This window comes from Drosophila bipectinata, chromosome 3L (assembly GCF_030179905.1).
Source record: "Drosophila bipectinata strain 14024-0381.07 chromosome 3L, DbipHiC1v2, whole genome shotgun sequence".
NCBI classification, from domain to species: Eukaryota; Metazoa; Arthropoda; class Insecta; order Diptera; family Drosophilidae; genus Drosophila; species Drosophila bipectinata.
Genome location: NC_091738.1, coordinates 21,879,330 through 21,902,119, shown reverse-complemented (window position 1 = coordinate 21,902,119; position 22,790 = coordinate 21,879,330). Strand labels below are relative to the sequence as shown.

At 49.4% G+C, this 22,790-nt stretch overlaps 1 protein-coding gene across 1 annotated transcript in view; it reads right to left on the bottom strand.

Annotated features, from left to right (window-relative positions):
* olf413 (DBH like monooxygenase olf413) overlaps nt 1–22,790 on the bottom strand; it is a 102,445-nt gene that overhangs the window by 39,191 nt on the left and 40,464 nt on the right. Inside the window, exons 2-3 of the mRNA XM_017247034.3 lie at nt 20,152–20,976; nt 214–369 (exon numbers count right to left, since the gene is read on the bottom strand). Coding sequence (XP_017102523.2) covers nt 214–369; nt 20,152–20,595 — 600 coding nt within the window. The 5' untranslated portion in view covers nt 20,596–20,976. The remainder of the gene's footprint in view (nt 1–213; nt 370–20,151; nt 20,977–22,790) is intronic.

Sequence of the window (22,790 nt, the reverse complement as noted above, 5' to 3'; positions counted from 1 at the left end):
ACTCCAGGGGTGTTCAAGTGTGAAAAGGGACCACTGGTGCTTATATCATTTCGGGTTGATGGGCGGCACTTGTTTTGAAACTTTTTTTATTAACAGAATCTATGAGTCAGTCGGAAGGACCACTTCCAGCGGGCATAAATTTCACTTGTTCTTGGCCAAACTTCGGGCAGTATATCTATTTAACGTGGAAGGACTCTAAGAGGAAGGACTCACCGTTATGGCGATGTCGTGACTGGCGTCGCATGTGTCCAGCTTGCGGCGAAACCGGAGGACGGTGTGCGTGGCGTTCTCGTAGCCCAGCATCAGCATATAATCCTGCGAGGGATCCACCACCGGCTCGGGGTTTCCATTCCGTGTGACGTGTCGATCCTGTAATGAAATGCAGCGAAAACGAACGGGGATTAATGAGTGGAAAATGCGAGAAAAATGCTTAATTTACGCAGAGCTTTCGTGTGAGGCGACATTAAGGAGATTTCGGGTTTCGTTTGGTGTGATTTCGCAAGTATACTTATGTCATTAACCAAAGAAGTTGCCCAGGACACGCGCTGCCTCCCGGCCACGGGATATAAAGATATTCATATGTACACTATACTTTCGTGAAATAATTTAAACATCCCAGAAAGAAGGGCCTTGGCTTCCCCAGCTCTGCACATCCCGAGCACTTTGGCCTTTCCAAGTGTTTTGACAGAGCTGCCAAGTTAAAGGTTGTGCGAGTAGTTTTGCCCAGGATTGTGGCAAGAAGCAGAGGAGCAACCCTTTTCGGTTTAAAAATACAAAACTTACTCTCCACACACACCCCCCTATGTGTATCCTCTTCAGTCCGCTCCATTGGGCTCTTCTCCTACGATTTTTTGTTGGCCATGTTGGCCAGGCCCGGCCCGGCTAGCCGAGAGGGGGCTGCGAGGGCGTATGTAAATTCTTATACATATACCAACACGACCCCTGTCTGCCAGCACAATATTTGGGAAATGTTCTCGGAGTTTGTTGTGGCTGAGTGGCGGGTGGCGGGCGGAGGCGCAAGACGAGAAGGATAGGTGCCTGGTAAAAGGATTCGGCTTTTCATATTGGCAGCTGACTGCAAATGGGCGTTATGCTTGCCATCTTCCCCTGTCAGCTCCCCATCCTCCTCATCTTTTGTTATTTGGCAAAAATTTTGATGATGTTGCCAAAGTCAAAAGTAAAGTGGCTGGGGGGAGGCGCCACCACCACCAGCCCCACCCTGCGGCATAATTGAAGCTGATGGAAGGAGGGATGCTCCATAAAGATATTTTCCGAAATTTATTGATTTAATTATTTGCTGTCGTATGGAGGGGTTTTTAAAGGACATTCTTTCCTCAGGCAGAGTCTGGAGTAGGCGGTCCTTCAATCTCGCTTATTGTATCCTGCGGAATACGCAGCTGGTGGTCAGTTTTCCGGCCATCCTCCACCTGAACTCTTGATTTATTTCCGTTAATGCGCCGTCCTTTATCACACTTGGCAGGATGTGCACTTTCCCAAGCTGTTTTATCCCATCTGACAGATTATAGCGCATAGAAAAAAGCTGTCTATTCGTCTTACCTTCTGGGCTGGCCCTCCTGCCGCCCGTTGAATGCCAAAATGAGCGTTTTCCATCATCTAATTACGGCGGAAAGTTGCCACTCACACACGCCCGGGTGGCAACTCACACCCTCACACCTGAGGCTGGTGCAATTAATTTGCCCTAATTTATATCATCTGTATCCCGCTCTCCTCCGCCCTGCGTGATGTTGCCGCCCGAATTACATGCCAGCATTTCATTAATCATATCTCAGCCCTGCGCCATTTGCCATTTTAGTTGGCTAATTAAAAGTTTTTTCCTCCTCCAGTTGCCGTTGCTTCTACAATAAATTTTGTAGAAATATTTCCCATCTATGGACCATGCAATCGTCCTTGTCACAAGCCCCTGGAATATGTGTACATTTTTAGGTAATCTGGGAACGCATAATTCACGATCGCAGGCGCGCAGTTCCTCTTCCCGTTTTCCGTGCCTGTTTGGCACAGCTTCCCTTTTAATTTTACATTATCTCTCCAAACACACACACAGAGAGATAGCGAGTCCTAGGCACACACACATAGACCCACACAGTCCTACCTTGACATGTTCCCCGCTTATCTGGGGGAGCGAGCGGGACGGCCCACTGACGGAAATTAAAAATACGCGCTGCAATGTTGCAAGCGGCAAACACGGAGGCAAACACGGAGCGACGTTATCAAAATCTGCGTGTGCGTGGGTGTGGGTGTGGGCGTGGATGGCGGATGGGGGCGCCAGGGGTCGTTGGGGGGTAATTATGCAAAAAGGGAAGGCGCATAAATTTGCAATATTCTTGGAGCTGCTCTCAAATGCCAACGACGTTTAAACTGCTAGCAAGTTTTTTTTATGGGGGTATGGGTGTTTCTCTGCGAGTGTGTGTGTGTGAGTGTAGGTGTAAGCCCAAGGAGCAGAGATGTCGCCATGTGGACGGGAGTAGCTCTCCAAGAAGGGTAGTCCAACATTTCTATTCAACTTGCGCTTTTTCTTATTTAACTCTGGAAAGTATGCTATGAAAATTGACTGATGCCTTTGAGGACATCCTGTAGAAAAACTGGATATGAAAATAAATATTTCTTTACATATTTCAAGGGATAGAGCATTCGAGCTGCCACTTTGCTGCAGCCGGACGCTGGCACTTTCTTCTTAAGTTGCATGCCACGTTGACTCGGCTCTACTGTTGTACTTGTCGCGGCTCCTCAACTCTGTGCTCCTTGACACCCTCCGTTGTCAACGCACACGTTTTTTTAATTGCTGAAATTTTATCACACCTTCATGGTTCGCAGGACTCGTAAATTGTAATCCTTGCGCCGCGTCGCTCGTCTCCCGACTACTTCTGCTTCAGCAGCGTCGCGTTGCCGGCGAGGACACCTCCTCCGGTTGGCCCTGGTTGGCCTTTTTGCGATGTTGTCATTAACGTCGCTGCCTCTTAAGCATTTAATAGCCTTGTCAAGACTTTAATGCCTTTTAGCCGAGGCAGCTCCTCTAATACTTGTGTGCTGGCGGCGGAGGGGCGCTGGGGGAAATCAATAAAGGCAGCGCACAAATTAAGCACCTTTTGAGCTTTTTCCCCATCCCGTCCCGGGCCTGGGCTGATGGTTTACTTTGCTTTTCCAGGCCGCAACGTAAATTTAATAGGATTATGCAGCGGGGCTGTGGCGGGAGTCCTTCGAGTGCAACCCTTTCTGGCCTGGCCCAAGCACAAGTGTAATTGCTCTGATTTTCGCCCGATGGAAACTTTTCACACCCACTCCCGCCTACGAGGCTGCCGCCCAAGTTTTGTTATGCCAAAAACAAACTTCGGCAATTTATGATAATTCAACGTCAGCTGGGACAGTTCAGGGAAGTACATTGTCCCGTGGAGGGGGAGTCATCATCGCAGCTCTGCTCAAGTCAACTGAACTCATCCGAACTGACAGCTGGCTAGCGGGGGGGATGGGCTGGGAGCCTTGGAATATGCTCGGAGCACACATTAAACTTATTGTCAGATCCTGCCACTTGCCCACGAGTGCCCGGCCTCGTGTACAGATTTTCTCCGTGGAGTCGTACATAGAAAGGGTTGGCCTCCGCCCTCTTCGAGAAGTCTGGGCCTGTGCCACTACACATATTATACGAATATCCTATGTGTACCTATGTGCGAGGACGAAGAATGCCTTCAGAGAGTTGCCTGCAAAGTTCTAACCCGAGCGGAGCCGCCCTGACGAAGGTTCTCTGACGAAGCTTCCGACAGGTTTCTTTGATTTAGATGAAGTGCGCTCTGGGGAGCCCATCAGGAGCAATGAAAAAGCGCATAATGATGGTGCCGGGCTCGGGCCCTGAGATGTAATGAACTATTGATTTCTGGGCTTTCGTTTTTGTTGCAAACTCTCGGAGCCCCCCTCTGCGGCACGCCTCTTCCGGCTGCCAACTGTCTTAGCTATCTATTGCCATTTTCCAGTGCCAAAACTGCATGCAGATCCTGCCCACACCCACTCCGGCCTGCTCCCCACATCCTGTTAAGTTGGTGGCATTGTAAATTGTTTTCCTGTGCACTGCTTGTCCTTCCTTTCCTGCTCGCTTCCCGCCAGCCTGCCAGCCTGCCATCCTCCCAGCCTGCAGTTGATGTATGCCACAGGAGCTTCTTTAACTCCCCAGCCCCTGCCACCCGTCGCCACCCATCGCGCTTGTTTTGGCTTAGGAATTGATGGCGTCGCCGCCGACGTCGCTTAATGCCTTATGTACATTTGATTACGTATACGCTGTGTTGCCTGCCTATTTGCCCGAAGGAGTGCACAAAGTACAGAAGTAGTTGCCAGAGTGGGTGTTTGTGTTTGTGTGTTCTTCAAGTATATACCTCTGCTGCTGTGCCGTGCTTGTGTCAGCGCCGAAAAGAGAGCGCGCCTCTGGGCAAAGTCATCAAGACGAAATCTCCGCCCAGAATCAGGAACCAAACCAATTCCGACTCGGAGACTCCTCTGAGCCCGGCGATGCTGATGAGCCGGGGAAGGGCCCGACTGATGATATTGGCATTGGCAGACGACTTCAGTTGGCTTAAATTACCGCTGCGAGCAAGTATATCAATTAATATAGTTAAAGTGCGTTGCAGGGGCGACGGCGGGGGGCAGGTCGAGATTGCCGGGATTGAAGTTCCATCATCGAAGGCCCGAAGATGCTTGTATCCTGCCAACAGAGTGCTCTCCAACGCAGGACTCAGGCAAATTAAATCGTCTGTCCGTCCATCACTCAACTCGAAACTCATCTTCAAGAGCTGCGTGTGTTTGCCTAACCCTAGACCCGGACTAGCTTGCTGCGTAATCACCAAATATATGCAGACTCTGCAAATTGCCAGTTAATATTTTATGAAATCAAACAGCAACAAATTGTGCAATGCAATGCAACTTGGCTGGCCTCTCCGGCTCGGCAAATACTGGATGCTGCCAATCCACCGGATAGACCCCCCACGGCCATCGCCCTCCTCTCCGGCCACGGCCGGGCGAGAAAGGCATTTTATTAAAATTGAAATTGCCCAACGGACTTTCGGCTTTTATTTTAGATTAAATATCAATCACTTTGTCTTGTCCAGTCAGTGAGGCAATTTGTAAATCGGCGGGAGCGCGACTGGAGGGGTTAAGTGCTCCTCCCGTTTCGCAGTGATTATTGGCAAACCATCATTGGTATGTAATATATAAATTAGTGTCTGCCATTTGTCAGCCCCCTCCTCTGGACCCACTGAATCCAATCCATTGACGCTGTAAGCACCATTGAACGTGGCACAAAAAGGCATATTATGATGATTAAAGTGGCAGAGAGGGAACGGCGTTACGTGGCGGAATTAAATGCATCTGCAAACAATCAAAATCAAAGTGGAGCACATCGCGATGCAAAAAACCGACATCCGGTTAATGGAACTGGACAGTGGAACACACAAATGCGAGCTAATGGAACTTCCTCTCGCAAATACTGCGAATGGTTGACTATTCGATAGTGACACGACCTCGGGATGGGCCGAAAATGTATCTAAAATAAAATCATAACCAAATCTGCCGAGTGGGAAGGATAATGGCATTGTTTTCTACCCCTAATTGGGCCAAACTCATCAAAGAGACTCTTTAATTTCGAAAGTCAACGCTTGTTTAATTTGCCACTTTGGAGCGGTGGTGGTCCCCCACTGTTTCGAGGACTCTGCCCTCCGCAATCTCAGTGGCCGGGCCTCAAGGGGCAACTTCACTCGCCCATTTGCATTAAACAATTTCTCAAAACTGGCAGCTCGCAGCTCGATGGCTGTCCATAAACATCGAGGCCGAAGGGTGGCGACGTCGAGCAACCCTTTCGACTAGTGCTCTCAATTAATGTCATGTACACAACCCACTTAGCTAGTCCCCACTGTACTGCGGCCCGTCCTCAATGTGACATACATATCAAAAAGGCAAATTCAATTAACAAACTTTGCACGTCACTCAAAATTAACTCCAGGGCGTTCATCCAGACATCCCCCAGTCCACCCAGTCCAACCCAGCCCGGGCGACAAATTCACAAAAAACAGAAGAATTATTAAAAGAAACATTCGGACAAAGGGAGACCACTTTTTATGTATCGCTTTCAATTGTCCGAGAGTGCCGCCCAAGCGCTGTTGGCCAGCTCCTCTGCCACGCCCAGCCTGACCAGCTGCGAGGCGGATGAGGATGTGGATGCGGATAGCCCCGCTGACGGGCATGACGACGATGACACTCCGGCTCTGTGGCAGGGCTCTGTGAGGGATGGTCGCATTATGTAATAATGCGTTTTTATAGTAAAATGAAATTATAAAGACGAAAAATTGTATTTGTCATATTGTTAAGCTGACGACTGTCACTTTTTGTGGTGGTATCTTTTTCAGCAGAGTTGTGGGTGGAGTGTGGTTGGCATTACCCTTGAAAATACTATGTCTGACAGCTAAGTATCGTTATAGAGAAACCTCCCAACTAGAACGATTTGAATTAAATCTGAATTAAAAGGTTGAGGCTTTTGCCTGTGTCTTTTGGGTTCTGTTTTCCAAACTCCTTCCCAATGGGCACTCCCACCGCCCATCACACAACCCCCAAGACACATGGAAACCACTTTTTAAAAGCGATCTGTTACGGCTGCCATCGAAATCTGTTGAATGTATCATCCACCCAGACAGACAGCCCAACAGCCAAACAGCCGGACCCGAAAAACTAAAAGCAAATTCAAATAAATTCCCAATCCCCCTGTGCATTTTTAGCTGCGCAGCCTCCTTTGTGGGGGAGTGGGTGGTGGCATGGGTGGCCCTGGAATGGGAATCGGAGTGGGAGGCCTGTCTACGTGTCGTTTACCATAAAGGGGAGAGGGGCAGGCCGGCGATGCCCTCAAGGGCTGCATTTATGACACTCCATTTGTCAAGCGAATGAAACGAAACGAACCCAGCGGAATGGATGGAAGTGGAATGAAAGCCAGAATTGAGGGATTGGCATCGAGATGTGTGTCCCGGGTGTCCTGGGTGCTCTGGTTACTCTCCTGCTCCTGATTCTGGCTCCTTTCTTCTGACACTGCGAATTCAATTGCGCTTTGGTTTCCAATCACAAATCCTCGAAATCTATCTCAGCTCTCGCCTGACAGCCAGCACCCCTTCATCGCTGCGTCCTTTCGTCCTCTTGCGTTCCACAGGAGTGTGTTTTGTTTGAAAAATTTTGCATTTCGACGCTGACTTCAAATCGCCTGACATTGACGTTTATTAAGCGTTTTTGACACTTTCTGCGCCACCAGAGAGTTATCTGAGAAAAATGAACTTCCACTCAGCCCTCCATCCACCGCGCTCGGGTCCTGCCCCGCCCCACCACTTAACCACTCAACGTCACTGGCAGATTGAGGATTGCCACTGACATTCGGATTATATCCCCCGGAAAATGTTCGGCTATTTAATATTTGTGCAAAATTTTATTTTAATGAGCAAATGGTGGCCCTGGCTCTCCCTCTTCCCGCATATTTTCCGGCTCCTGGCGCGTATGTGTGTGCGTTGGGGTAACCTTTTGTGGCAGCTGCTCCTTTTATTTATTTTCTGGCTTGTGCTGTTTGCGAGTTATTGTGGAGTTTGACAAACTGTCACTTCGGAGGGTGGCTTTGCGGGTGCTGGTCCTTAATACCCGACTGGATTCCACAAAGGCGTCACTGCCGGAGCAGGGAGCAGTTAGCGAAAATTAAAAACAAGATACCAACTGCTCATTAAATGTTTCCAAGTACCCGCCCGCCCACTCACGTACTTGCTGTCCCACTTTTCTGCCGAAAAAATTGCTCATTTCCCGAAAAACGCTCGTCCAAATCCTTTCCCTAATTACTTGTCCAGTTGCGTGCTCCCTTTTCGGTCCAATTTAGTCACTCGGAGGCGTCCCATCCGCCTCCGCATCCGCCTGCCCATCCGCTTGGCCTATTATTAGGGCCATAAATCCATGATCGCTTTGATATGAGGCTCATCTTCCTGGGCCGGCTCCGTTTTTATTCCGCTCCTTGCAGAATGGCCCAAAACGTGCCGAGATGTCGAGGGCCCTTCGGCCAGTTTCCAATTTCAGAGGGAAATGTACTAAAGTCGGGGAGGGGGTGGGCAGCCCCAACCCTCAACTCCAACCCCATTCCCCAACGGAGATAAAAAATGTAAATATCATTGTTTGCGTCATAGTCGGGGGGCGGGGCTAATGGGTGGCTGGGACGGAGGGTGGCTGGCACTGGCGGCAAAAGGCGATTCCCCGAAAAAAGGTTAACAACGACATTGGCATTGTTTTCACTGCCGGAGAGCGACTCGGGAAACACGTTTTCGCATCCTCCCCGTGCCGTGCCGTTTCTTTTCTCTGATTTTTGACAAGTTTGCAAAAGGATCTCCCCCTGCGGCCCCAGGGGAGCGAACACCTTATCACCAACTTATTGCATCCGCCGGCAACAATTTCAAGAGTCTCGGCCTCTGCCTGACTGTGAATGTGTGTGTTTCCCCTTTCTGGACCCACACACACACTTATACACACAGAGTGCTCCCCCAAACACTTTGTGTTGTTGGTTTGGTGCCCGGGGGCGGCTTCGTAAAACGTTTTAATTACATTTGTATGTTAAAACTTCAATTGAGGCAGGCATCGCCTGGCGCCCCAGTCCTTAGTCCTTCGCCCCCGGGCGTCTTCCCCCTGCCCCGCCTGTGCCGTGCCGCTCAAACATTTCGTTGCCTCGAACGCTTTTGAACTTTAAACGGGGTTGCGAGTGTGTTTATGTGGGTGTGTCTGGAGTGGCCGATTAGGATATAACTAGATTCCATTTGCCAGCGAGTTTTTTGATGAAGGTAAATGGCAATCTAGGAATAGATCCCCTCTAGTCCGATTCCTAGCAAGGGTGTATATGTCTGGCAGCGCATTAAGAATACAATTTCGTGTTTTCTGCAGAGCTTGTTTACATGCTAATTGGCCAGGGTATCCTTTGGTGCTGGCTTCCTCGCGCAGTCCTTGTTTTTATTTCCTCTAACCCCCAATTTAATTTAACTAAATTCGAATCAAAAGCTCAAGCCAAAAACAAACACCCACCCACAAGCTCAGAATTAACCAAGTCCTTGGAACCAGCCAAGCGACCTCTTGGCTTCGGCTGGAGGATCTCCGTGGCTTTCGCTCCTCGAGGGACCAGCTGCTGCCGGGAAGGAGGATGTGGAGGGAAAGCTGTCAGCCTAAGCGGCTAACACTTGTGTGTGTCAATTTTATTTGATGAAAATACAAACACAAACAGAGAGATAGGACGAGATAGGGGGAGCCGGCTTGTTGCTATTTGTCGAGCGCTCTGATTGCTGTCGCAGGCTGTCCTTGCAGCCAGGACACTCCGGGCCAGCTGCCATCCACTCGGTCCCCTTTTAGGGCCAAGTGTTATCGGTAAACAAATAAAAAAACACATTCGGAAGAACGGAAAGACCAGCCCGGCCCATGGGCCTTATCCTCTCCAACGCCCCTCCTCCCCGTGTGTACTTAAGGGATAATTTTCCACCCACACACACACACTAGAGCGTAGCATGTGGCATGTGGCACTCTCCACTTATTTCATTGTTCGAGAGCAATTCCCCAATCTTAATTCACTCAAATTCGATTATTGCTCCGTGCACTTTCGGCTCTGAGGTTAAAGCAAACTTTTTCAGCCAAGAAGTCATTTATTTCCACGCTTAAATGGCACGAGCAACAGCTCAGGGGGGAGTTCGAAATGGCCGAATAAAAAATAGCAAATAAAGCGAGGGCCCAGGGCTATATGGCCAGGAACCTGCAGCAAACACCAATAATAATAATGCCTGTTTAGAGGGCAAGGATCGGATGGTGTGTCCCTTTAAACCGGAGCTAGAACCATCAACAATGTCGGACTCAACGATAACCAGATAATGGCAGGAAAATCTTGCAGGATTAACCGGGAAATGAAAAAATGCGATCAACTCTCATCTGACTTATGGCTGACTACACTTTCAATATCCGGCCATCCAATTACACTTTTTGCGGGGCCCACACTCCGGAATTATTGTTATTTATCAGCAATTATTTAGGCACATCTGCTATCTGCGGCCACCACGCTCCAGACACTCCAGAGACGCGCCACCCGCCGGAGTGATTTCACACATCCCCAATTACTTTACCTGCCAACTCATTGCTAGATTAACTCGAGGGCCCTGAACGCGGAAGCTCTACGTAGCTGCAACCCCGGGACTAGAGCCCCGAATAGAAGTGGCCAACCCCCGGAGACGGGGACTGAGCTGTATCTTTTTAAATTTTACTTTTGTGCAGTCGAGCTTTGTCTCTGCAAGCGTTTCTGCTATCCTTGTTTCAGGGCTCCCTGGCCCGGTTGAGTCACTCCCCCGTAAAGTGGTTGAGCTTGCTTTGGCCAGATTCGGTTTTATTGGACTGGGCTGGGTGCTCCGTGTGCTCACCTTTCGACAGACACACGAATTCTGGCGAGGCACGCACACCCTCCGCCTGCGAAGAGCAATAAAATAAAAATTGAAAACACAAAGGATTTATAGCTCCAATAGGTTTTCAAGGAGCCTTCAAAGCCCGGTACAATTGCTACGAGGGCTGCAAAAATCCGTACTCCGGGTTACTGCTGTTCTCCGCTTTCAGGCCGAATCGAATTTTTTGGCTAAAAGGTGGGGTGGCACGACTAGAGGATACTCTATACTGATTTCTAGTTCCAATGAGGACAAGATTGGCAGTCGTTTTTGGTTTTAAAACATTGTCACTCCAAGAGAATGACAAAAAATGAACCCTTTTGTTATCTTCCGAGGTTTGTATCTTATATATCCTTCGCAGAGCCCTTCTACAGGGTAGGCACATATAAAAGGAGATATATTTTAGCAGCCATTTCATTGTTTATGTGTCGGGGTGTGTCTCTGTCTGTCTGCCCCTCGCCTCGTCCCACGGCCTTTGGGAGTCCTTCCCTCCGCCAGACCGCCCTCCTGTGGGCATATGGCGCCCACAGATTTAACTTCTCTGATTATTTTTCCACTTCCGGCTGCTCACCGCCCACCGCCCTCGCCACAAGCTCTACCTTTTCTGCCCAATTTTTACATTGATTGAAGTATTTTCCGTTTTGTCGGCTTTCGCACGCCTCGAGCCATGTGGCTTTCGGATTTGGCTTTGTCTGCCTTTTAGACACATGCAAAACAAACAGGACTAGGGGGCGCGGAAGGACCTTCATCCTTCGGCGAAGGTGTAAATAAATATTCTGGGAATTCGTCAGGCAGCTACACAACTTTTGTTTCCTCCCGCACGCCTTTAATGAGACGGAAGCGGCTTCGAAAGCTTCTTTGGGAAAAGTCCCTACTTTTGGATTGCTTCTTCTTTCTTCTTCCTTTCCACCACCGCCCTCAGGAAGAATATAAAAAACCAAAGCTGTCGGTGAAATAAAAATAAAATTACTTAAAATTTGTCACAATAAGCCGGTGCCGAGGCTGATGTCCCTTCCTAGCGACAGAGCTCCCAGCGCCCCGATGTTTGACTTTCTTTTGTCTACTTTCCCCTGGCATTTCCTTGTATTATTAAAATTGTTTCAAATTGCGAGGGACGAACCTCTAATAGCCGAACAACAACGCCGGCCAGCTCTCTAATGGACCATATTGTGCGTTTGGTTTTTCATTTTTATTGCGAATTTAGGCATCATTAGTTACGGTTTTTTAATAAAAGACCAACGGCAGTGCCGAATGTCCTCCGACCCAGAGCCGGACCCGGCCAAGTTTGATTTGTGTGCATTTTGACCGCCTTAAGTGCGCCTTTGGGTGCCATTGTCCCGCCCGATGTGGTCGGGCTTTGTTTGACTTGGAGCTCTGTTCGGAGGCCACTTTGACGAAAAGTTGGAAAATAAAAAGTTTTCTCCACGGGCACTTGGCCGCAGCAAATGGACAAGTGTACTCGTATTAGCCAAAGCTGTTGCCCCTCAGCTATTGAGGCCCGGGCCGCTGCCTGGACTTCTAATTAATTCTCCATCTCGCATAACCCGAATGCCTCGGCGCAATCGAGCCCCGAATGCCATTATGAACGTACATCAGAAATACTTATGCAAATAACTCAGCGGCTTACCCGCCCAGGCCCAAGACACTGCCGCTCCGACTACCCGTTCCCAATCCGGGCTTAGAGCTCGGAAGCTGCACTTGTCTGGGCCGGGTCGGGGTCTCCGAGACGGAGTCCACAATCTGCGGCACTTTAACACCTACCTAAGCGGGCAGGGCTGAGTCAGAAACAACTACCGACTGATGACTGGCCCAGCAATCATTTTTCATGCTAAGCTCCAACGTCAGCCATTTGGTTTATGGCCTTAATCCTTTTCTACATAAATGAGACCCGCACCCGTACCCGTACCAGCGCCCATACCTACATATACCCAACCCAGCTCAGCGAATGCCACGCATTTCATCATTAGTCAGCGCTGATGCCGCTGATGCCCAGTTCCAATTGCCAGTGCCAGTGGCTGGGCTCTTTCGATTCTCCCTGCATGTGGCTACCGGGCACCGGGGAGGGATTTGGCATCAGGGCTGGCAAATGCGGCAGGGGGCAGGGGCACATCCAGGGGCATATTGCGGCGGCCTACGCATTTACTTTCGAGTGTATTTATATGCGGATATCGGAGTGTGTGCGCTCCCCCCATGAAATAATCAAGCGGCGGAGCGTTGACTAAGTACCCAGGAAGTGCCAAGGTTGTTGCACTCACTCCCCGTCGCTTCTAATCGTCCTCCCGCCGCCCCGCTGTTCCCCCCTCCAAGCACCAGCGTCCAGTGGCTTTTAATTAACACGCTGCCTGGACAGGGGAGGCGGAGTGAGTCCGGATCCTCGGCCGCAGCCTCCACCGACTCGTCATCATAATCATTCTTTCCATCATCATTATGAGTTTCGGAGGCTGCTTCTATTTCAAAATCAATTCCATGCAGTTTTTATTATGTGGCATGCACAGAGAGAAAAATCCATCCCCATATATATATTGTATCCCATATTATATGTATTGGCAAGAGATGGACTTCTGATAAGGGCTAACATAAAATAACTATAAGGCTAACAGTTCGATGGACTACATTTGTCCACTCGACTACCTTATACACCTTAACTACCTTTAGTTATTCGGTCATGGACTAGTTGGAGTAGTTTTTCTCTCTGTGTAATCACTTGTCGCCCCTCATCTAGTTGCCGGCATGCATATGTGTAGTCTTCCCCCTCGGCTCTTTGAATATCTCGGATGGGATGCGGAAAGCCCCTCGGATACTCATCACAGCGGGCGTCTGTTTAGCGCTTAATTAATGACGAGTATAAGAACTGCCGCCGCAGAGCGAGCGGAATGGTCGGTAATAACCGAGGAAGAGGCAAGATATTGGGCCTCCGCTGGGGACCGTTGGCCAATTCCGATGTCATCCGAGAGGCCTTTCGAAAATCTCAACACAAATATGCTTTCACGCAGCTGCAGATGCCGTTAGAGAGCGTGCGGATATTAGATGTAAGACTTAGTGGAGATACTAAAAGGTGACTATTGGCCAAGAAACACCTCCCAGATCTGCATCTCCTGGCTTCTCCTGGCCGGGTGTGACTTCTTCTGCGCCGCACAATCAAAAAGTGATTAGCAAGGCACTCGACGACATCAGCAGTGTCAACAGCCGGGAATGTCATGCGGCAAGGCCTGGGAATCGCGCGAGGCCAGATGCTAACACACAAACACACTTAACGTGTAAACATGGCCAGAAGAGCGTTGACCATATTGGGGCCCAGTCCAGCTCACGACGTTGTCTTCTTTAACATTTTCTGTGTTTTTTTTTTTACGCACAACGAACAGGTACAAGCAACGACAACGGGACACGCTAATATGACTGGCGAAGAGCCTCAAAGATGCTGCCCGGGAACCGGTCGCGACTGGTTTCTCCTGCTGACATTATCAACATAATCGAGGGGCAGCCTCCCATGCCCCATACGCCACTCCCCACCTCCCACCACTCGTTCTAAGCCTTTTCAACGCTCATAAATCGCGGGGCCAAGACACCAGAAAATATTTTGCAAACGCAATGAAAATTGCGGCCTGGTCGCGGCATGCGAGGGAAAATGATTGGCGGTGGTCGGGTGGTCGGGTGCTGGGGGCCTCCAAGAAAAAGAATCTCTCGCATATGGGCAACGGTACTTTCTGCAATTACCAATCTCGAGCCCGGGTCTTGAGCGGGTCCCAGCCCGTTGTCGAAGATGCGGCCGCTAAAGCAAATATGCGCACTCGGCATTGTCCCGCCGAAAACAACGCACTAATGGCCCGAAGAGGAGCCCCCAGCAGGCCAGCCAGGCCATCCCAAACCCAGAGCCAGGCCGAGAAGAGTCTGGGCCCGGCCAGAGACTGGCGGCTGTGTTGCGGTTTTTGAGGTTTGCGTTATGTGTAATAGATTATCAGAATGCTTAGAGAAGAGGGCCCATCCGGCAACGGTTTATGTCACATGACTGTAATGAAATTAAACTTCTTCGCACACAGCCAGCCCGGCTCTGGCTCCTTGCTCCTTGCAGTTTTGATGCCTGCGATAATTTAAAAGTCAACCGAGTTGGCCAAGACAGCCTAGCCAAGACTGGCGAGCTAAGCCAAGCCGGCCTGGCCAAGTCTGGGCCAGAGTCTTGGCCAGCCGTAATCTACGCAACATTCTGCAATCAAGTGTGCATATTTACTTCCTGTAATTGAGCATTTACGGCTTTTATGGCCTAACGGATTTATCCCAGCCCCTGGCCCGTCCCCTGCCCCTCACTGGGTGCCTTTTCCATAATTGTTACGGCTTTGGCTTTAAGGCCGGCAGCCAGAGTCGAGGAGACAGGTACTGTGTGTGTGTCATGCCTCGGCCCGGGCCGCTTAAGTCTATTGATTATAAAGTTTATGCATAAATTGTAAATTGATTTGGCAGTTAATTGATTTGCCTGTGCGAGCCTCTCAGTCTCTCAGAGCCGATGAGCAATGTCCTTGGCGAAAGCCAACTCAAATCTGTTCATTTTGATCCATCGATTCGCTTCGATTGGGCAAGTACTTTGGGCACATCCTGGGAAACTTTTGCATGCATAGTTTATGGCTTCCGAGACGTGTCGGGTCCGGTGGGAGAGGGTGCCTCGAAAGCTAACGAGTTGTGGAATTTCATTAGAAGACGATACTTATGCTTTCAGATATGCTAATGGACACCTAATTGGGGTACTCTTTACGGAGCATTATCCACATCCCGCAACAAATATCACAACTTGAGCCAAATAGCCCATAACAATTGAAACCATTTGGCAGCTCCCACTGCTACAATCTACACTCCTACACTCCAATAAAGCGGCCCGGGGCGGACACCCAGGGCAAACATCACAAAATTGAATAACAAAATATTTATGCGTCGAGAAAAATAATAGACCGAATTTAACTATTATTTATCTGGATGTGTGCTCGAGGAGAAGAGGGAGGTCCGGGCCTTTCATCCATATAATTTGCCAGCATGTATTTATGATTTATGGAGTCGGCGGGAGTGGGTTCGGGGTGTTGTGCGTAGGAGTGTGTGCGTGTCTTCCACTACAAATAGTGCTTCGCGAACAATGGCGAGTGGGAACCAGAATGGATGAATGGCCATTGAGCTCGGCCCGAGAATGCTCAGCACGCGAATCGCTTCGGCTATAGATACCCGCACTAGCTCTCGCTAAGAGAAGTGCGAGTTCTCCTCGAGACACGCACTGAACTATCCGAGAACTATAAGCGCTCCACTGGGCAGGGGAACAAATTGGATAATGTCTATAAAAACTAATTGAATTCTAAGCGCTGGGCACGCCACTGCGCCACAGCTGTGAGAAAGTAATGAAAGTACCGGCAAACCAATCAAACAAACCAAAAACGAGCCACGAAAACTCCACCGCGGAGTCCCAGAACTCCGAGTCTGAGGCGATGACATGCAAGCTGCTGGATAGATAGATCTACGAGAGTCTGTGTGGGCAGCAGACCCAAGCACAAGAAATAACAATTTCACACACAAGTCGTACAAAGAGGAGAATTACTCAAAACACTCCAAGATGTTCGCATGTCATGGCACCAAAAAAACCAAAAAACTGATGAAAAAAAAAAACACAAAACAAAAAGCTCATTACTCATATGCCAATCAAAAGCGGGGAGGTGGACCTTCACAGAGGGGCAACCGGACCCCAAACAAGCCGCAGATGTCCCGATGCCAGCGCTGGACTCAACTGCCATAATTAATCATTCGCCGATAATTAACAACGCCGTACGTCCAAATAGAACAACGTGCTAATGCTAATGCCTAATGTGTATCCGCCAGATACACTTCAGTCCCCGGAGTGCATGCTGGCCGCATCGGAGATCAAAAGGTTGCCAAAACCGAACACCGCACAGCGCACCCCAAAATAGTAACCAAACTGTTGGTCCAACTTTAATGAGATTGTAATGGAGCTTCGGAGGGCTTCGGCTTCGGCTTCGCTTTATTTTTGTGCAGCGTAACCACTCGAAATGCGTCACACAGATAGCTCGGAGAAAAGAAACCCCATCCCGGAGCGACCGGGGCTGTCAATTCCATAAGTAACCTTCGGTTTGAGTGATGTACTACGATGGCTACAAAACATCGACATCGCATCGCATCGCCATCGCCATCGATGGATGGTCATTAGCAAAAGATGACGACGACTGTGATGTTGATGGCGCTCCACTGATGTTGTGTACTCGTAATTCTTCCATAATGGATCTGTTATCTCTGCGCTTAATGGGTTGAGACTCGAGACCCCCTCCTCCAGTGTAGCCCTCGAGGCATGCTGCGGAATGACTGACAGACTGGAAGCATGCTTAAAACTTGAAATTAAATAATTAGTCGCTGGCCAAGTTTGCTTTTATTCTCTATTTTTTGTCGGCCGCATATTTAGATGGGGCCAGAGTAACGACCTTTTAAGTACTTTTAAGATACTAATCGCCTCTTGGTTTTTGTTGTCCGCTCTAAACAGCTAATGGCCTGTGGTGGCTGGTACTGGTTGCTGCTTGGTTGTAGTTCACTTGGCCGGCCAGTGCAACAAAGTCAGCCAGCCACTTTGGATGGCACTAATTAACGTCAACAGAAGAAGAAGCTTTTGGCTTTAGGGCCTTTCGGCCTTGGCCCGCCCGTTCCCTCCGCGACGTTGAAACCGTTTTCACAAAACTTTTCTCAGATGCGTATTAATTAAAATTTTGATAAGACTCCCGCTCCTCGGGGCTCGTGTAATAAAAGTTAAAAATAAATTACACGGAATTTGTATTTCTCCTTAGGTGTGGCACCACCATCACCACCATCGCGGTGGCTTTTTCGGCGGCAGTGGCAGCGGCAAAGGGCTTATCGCGACAGTATCTACAAATAATGGCCGACTAATAGGCCAAAGCCCCAGCCCCCAAGCCTCTCTGCGTGTCGTTGATTATGTCAGCTTTTAAAGCGTCTTTTCAACTCGACTTGGCCTGGTGCTCCTCCGGTGGCGAAAGTGCGCAAAGTTTCAGCTCCGAGGGGGGCTGGCTTACAGAGTTACACTTGTTGTCGTCGCCGGCGGCGCTGTGGGAAATGCCAGCTCCAGATGCTGGTCAACTGGCCAATAAATGGTGATAGTTCTGGGTGTAATCCGAGCCGGGCAAGTCGGGCTAGACGGGGGAAAGCGATACGGCCCCAAACTTATCAAATATTTGTCCGACTTGAGTGATATCCGAAGAAGATCCGTGTGGGCGACTGGTGTTGCCCGGGAATGTTGATTGAAAGATATTTGCCGGAGATACATTATAGACTGGATTGTTATTTGTTTGCTTTTGGAAGCCAGACATTGTGAATGAATTTTTCGCCCTGCAAGCTGCACTCCGCCTTGTGTACTTTGTTTAATTGGGATATCTGTGGCAGGATAGGTTTCATCGCCAATTACTTTCACTCCAATGAGGTTTAAAGTCAGTTATGCATTGCAGCCCTTTTAAAGACAAGTCATAATCGCGGCAGAGCTTATGAACTGTGCCAGCCTCTGGCTGATGGCATTCCAAGTATGCCATGGCTGATGGCACTTGCCCAAAACCGAGCCGGAGAAGCCCAAATTGAATGCGAAAATTCCCACACATTGTTCAATCTAATGAGAACTATGTCAGTGCTACTCCGTCGTTTATCCCCTCCCTCTAAGGAATTCTTGGGCTTATGCTTATATTTTTGCCCTTGGGCCGACACTCGAGATAAAAACTCTTGGCACAGAGAGGCACTCGAAGCCGGCTCCGTTCTGGGGCTTGGGTTCCCCACCTCTCCTTAAAGTCTATTGAACAAAAGTCTATAAGAACATATTTTATGGTCAGTGTGTCTTGAATTTTAAATGAAAATTCCATAAATGCCAGCCCCATAAAAATACACCTACTGGGAAATGGCTCGGCGCCCTCCCCCGGATAGGTCGGTTGAGAAAATTGAATACCATTCGAAAAATTAGCCAATTAGTGCGCCATAAAGCTGCTTCGAAATGTCATAAATATTTTGAATGTGGAAACCCGGAATAATTGCACAATTTGTTTCAATTATCAGTGTGTGGACGGGCAGGATACCGGCAAGGATACACAAGCACGTTTCCTTTGACTTTTCCCCCACTGCACCTACACTATTAGCACTCAATTAATATGTCAAATGAGAGTATCAGTTTCAGCTCTAATTAACCTTTGAACCTCTTCACAAATCAGCGCCTACACAAAAAGGCAAAGCCGAATAAGCCCGGGCCCCTGGGGTGGCGGCTGGTAGGGTAGCTAAGGCTGGTGCGGCGGTGGTTGCAAGGTGACAGTCACGAGTCCCATTATACGATATTGTATGTACAATTTGAAGCAACTCGCAATTACCAACGACACGTCAAGATGTGAAATTAACACCGTCACACAACCAGACAGTCGGTCCGACCCGCCAGGAGGCGGGGGAGTGGCCGGCAGACAGACATATTAATGTATCTGGCTGGTATTTAACATTCAACAACAATAACACTCAGCGTGTGTGTGGGTGACATTTTGGTTGGCTGCCTCGAAAATCATTAAATCACACAGGAACAAAAACAGGCGAGGGAAAAAAGCTTTTCCTGTTTGTGTCAGGCGTACAATTGGCCACCCATCCCGGGGCATTCTATGGCTACGGCCGCCCAACGCCCAACGCGGCGGAAGGGAGCGCGAGGACCTGCCCCACGCATATCCTGTCAGGCCGAAGCTGGAGGAGGAAAGCAAAAAAGCTGCGAAGAGCTACGCAACCACAGCACGCAATACTCGCATTTCATTAGACACTTTGCAGCGACGACTCCTATTACTCTTCCCGGGGGGGAGCCACAAAGCCAATTGGGGCGAGTGGCTGGCACTTCCTTCTGGACAGGAACTATTGCCAAATGACGTCGTTCGGGTGACTTTCTCCAAACGAAAGCGACCGCCATTGGCAATTATAGGGCCACCAAACGGAGTCTATAGCTCTAAAGTACATCATTCGATAGGAGGGGCACCCGCAGACCTGGCCCTTAAAAATACACCGAAATAACCTTAATTATATCAAAAGTAAGCAAAGCGGCAATAAATATTTGACAGCATTAGCTCACGGTTGGCAGACAGAGTGGCATAATCAAGGACCCACTACAAAACTAACTATTCCATTATCTGACCGAGCCAACTCGCCAGAAGTGCAAATAAAAACTTTGCTGCCAGTGGCCACTGGCCAGTTCACGGGACCAGTGCCACTGCCACAAATGAGTTTGTCATTATTCAGGCCCTGGCCAGAGCCACTACTAGCTGGTTTTTTGCGGGTCCTTGCTGCTGCCACAAATTAATTACAATCCACGAGAGTGGCAAAATGTTGTTCTTGTGTATTTTTCATACAACATATTTATCAACACGGCTGGCGCGCAAAATGTTTGCCTTGGGAAGACGACTCTGCGAGAATAAATTGAATGATATTAGGGCGACAACTTTTCATTTAGTTGGCCCGGCCAGGGGACTACCGGGGCTGCCCTTAATTTCCGGCCACACGCATCGGAAAAATGAAAACGTTAGCCGTGGAATGAAAAATCGTTAGGCCCGGCCGAACGGAGCCGTGTGCCACATACACTCTCGGCCCGGTTTCCTTTTCACTTTTGGGATCGCTGGGCTTTGTTTTGCGCTTCACTTACCTGGAAATAGGTCTGACCCTTGTCCACCCAGCCGATGGCCATATCGGCGCCGGCCAGATTGCCATCGGGCGAGAATCCGAAGCCGACGTAGCCCAGGGTACGTGCCTGTATTTCGAACGTAATATCCTGATTAATGATTTGCCATAGTATGCGAAAATCCTCATTCAAATCGATGGCATGATCCCAAATGGGTGTTTCAGTCTCGGCTGAGGAGCTGGTGCTGGTGCTGGAGCCCGATGTTTTGTTGCTGCGAGTGGCCGGCTTGCTGGCTGCCCGGGCTCCGTTCGCCCCGCACGAGACGAGGAGGAGCAGCAGGAGCAAGCTGAACGTGTGGCAGGATATAAAACATGTGATTAACGATGACCGCCTTGAACTTGAATGGGCCACTCCCGTCGCTCCCGTCGTAACTGCTTTCCTTGTTCGCTGCCACATTGTGCTGTCCATTTTGTGCGCCGGTTAGCCGGGTGCTTGGGTTTAGCAAATAGTTGTGATTACTTTTCTTGTTGCCGGCTGGCTACAGCAGCCACGTTGACATTTATTACTCTCAAAATCACTGGGCTCTGGTCAGTGGACACTGAACACTGAACACTGAACACTGGTCAGTGGAGAGTGGATGGCTTGGTAATTACGCAACTGTCTTGGCCTTTGTCTGGGGATGCGTCTTTGGTGTTATCACAGTTACGATTATTTATTTAAGCAATTTTACTTTCGCTGCTGCTTCCGGTTCCGTTCTGCCACTGGTGGCTCATTAGTTTCGCTTGTCACCCGGACAAAGCCCCGTCGAACTGGGCCCGAGGTAGCAGATAGATAGCTGGCGGATGCAACCTGAAACAAGTTGGTAAGAAAGGAAAAAATGTTACATAATTGCTATAATTTGTTGTCGGTTATAATGGCTGAAAGAACCCGATGGCTGCCCCTTCGTGCTGCAATGCTTAAACGCATATAATTACATAAATTATGAACCGGTATCTATGAGATACACATCCCAGTCGGAGCTGCAGACGTCCATCCACACATCACAACAATGTTGACGCTTTTTCTGGCCTCTTGCTGCCATCGCAGCTGGAAGTTCGTCAGCGTCTTCCTTGAAGCGTTAATTAGCCTGGTCACGCAGTTTTCACAGCCATGTATAGTACGTCGGAAGACGAAATCGCTGGCTGTACTGGCAGACCGAGCAGGGAAATTAAAGTCTGCGGAGGGGGCTCCCTGCTCACTGACAGGAAGATGACAAATATCTCACGATGTAGCTCGCAACAAGCTGGCTTTTAATAAGCTGCGAGTGGAACAGTCGGAAAGTCAAACGAGCTCCTCAGCGGAGGGGATTCAAGGATGAAAGCTCTCCCAGGGGTCCCCATCCCGCCCCTTGACATTTTTGGAGTATTCGAATGACTAATTCCGGGCTTCCCGCCGCACTCGGGTATCAAAAGTCCTCAGTCTGGCACGCAATTAGTGCGTTGTGGCCGCTCAAAGCAAATCGAAGATAATTACAGCTTGTCATAATTTTAATGAAGAAGGTCGCCCGGCCTGAACCCAAGTCAGCTGTCCGTCCGGTGGTCGGTTAAGTGGAGGCGAGGGCCGGCCGGGCCAGACCAGACCCAGCCGGGGCCGGGGCCGGGCAAAGGGATTTATTGTATTAAATCGTCGCGGCTTACCCGGAGGAACCGCAAGCGCATTGACGACGGCGTCTATGGCTTCCAGTTGTCGGCCTGGCCTGGCCTGGCCTGGCCCACACCCACTCCCATCGCAGCTGTCTGCGCATATTTGGTGTGCGGTTACATTTGATTACGTGCCAAAAGAGCTCGCACAGCCGCCCAACCGCCCCTCGGCGCTCTCGAATCTTTAATTCAACGTCGGAGCAAGGCGTTTTGGGTAAATGTCAAATGGCTGGTAATTTGTTATAAATAGCCAACTTCCGCCGCGCGACACAGCCCATAGATACATCCCGGGCGGGTGTGCGTGAGCTGGAGTGGAGTGCCTCGCGGATACTGGCATGTATTTGCGCTAATTCCAAGTGCTTAGTCGCGTGTTCAAAGTTGACAAAGGTCAACAGACGCAGGCCCAACGGAAAATGAATAAGTAAAGCCCAAACTACACTATGGCGGCCCTGGGATGCCCTCCCTCGCCCTCGCTCGAGGCGACCGAGATTGAATATCTCAATTCGAGAAAAGTTGCGCCACAAAAATCTCCGCCTAATAGAGGCCAATAAAAATAATTTTAGGAAGTTCCTGCCATCAGAACGAAGCGATTGGACGAATGTATCTATAAGATACTGGGCCGGCATCTAGCAGATTTCTATGGCACATTTAGGTGACTTTTATGCTTCACATCCTTCCTAATGACAAAGTTATTGCGCCGCTCCGCCACTCTGCCTCTCCGCCACTCGGTGCTGTTATCAAAAATGTATCCCAAAGATACACAACAATGGGCTTGTATCTGGCTGATGTTGCTGCTGCTCTTTCTGGTCTTGTGTTTGTTGTTTTTATTGTTGATGGCGCTGAGTGACGGCCGGCAACGTTAAATGACGTTGATTATAATTATGCGGACTTGTACTTTGTACCACAGAGGGCTAAAGGGCCCGGATGGTGATGTTGTTGCCGCGCCAGGGACTGCGCTGCTTGCTGTTCTGTTTGTTATTATTA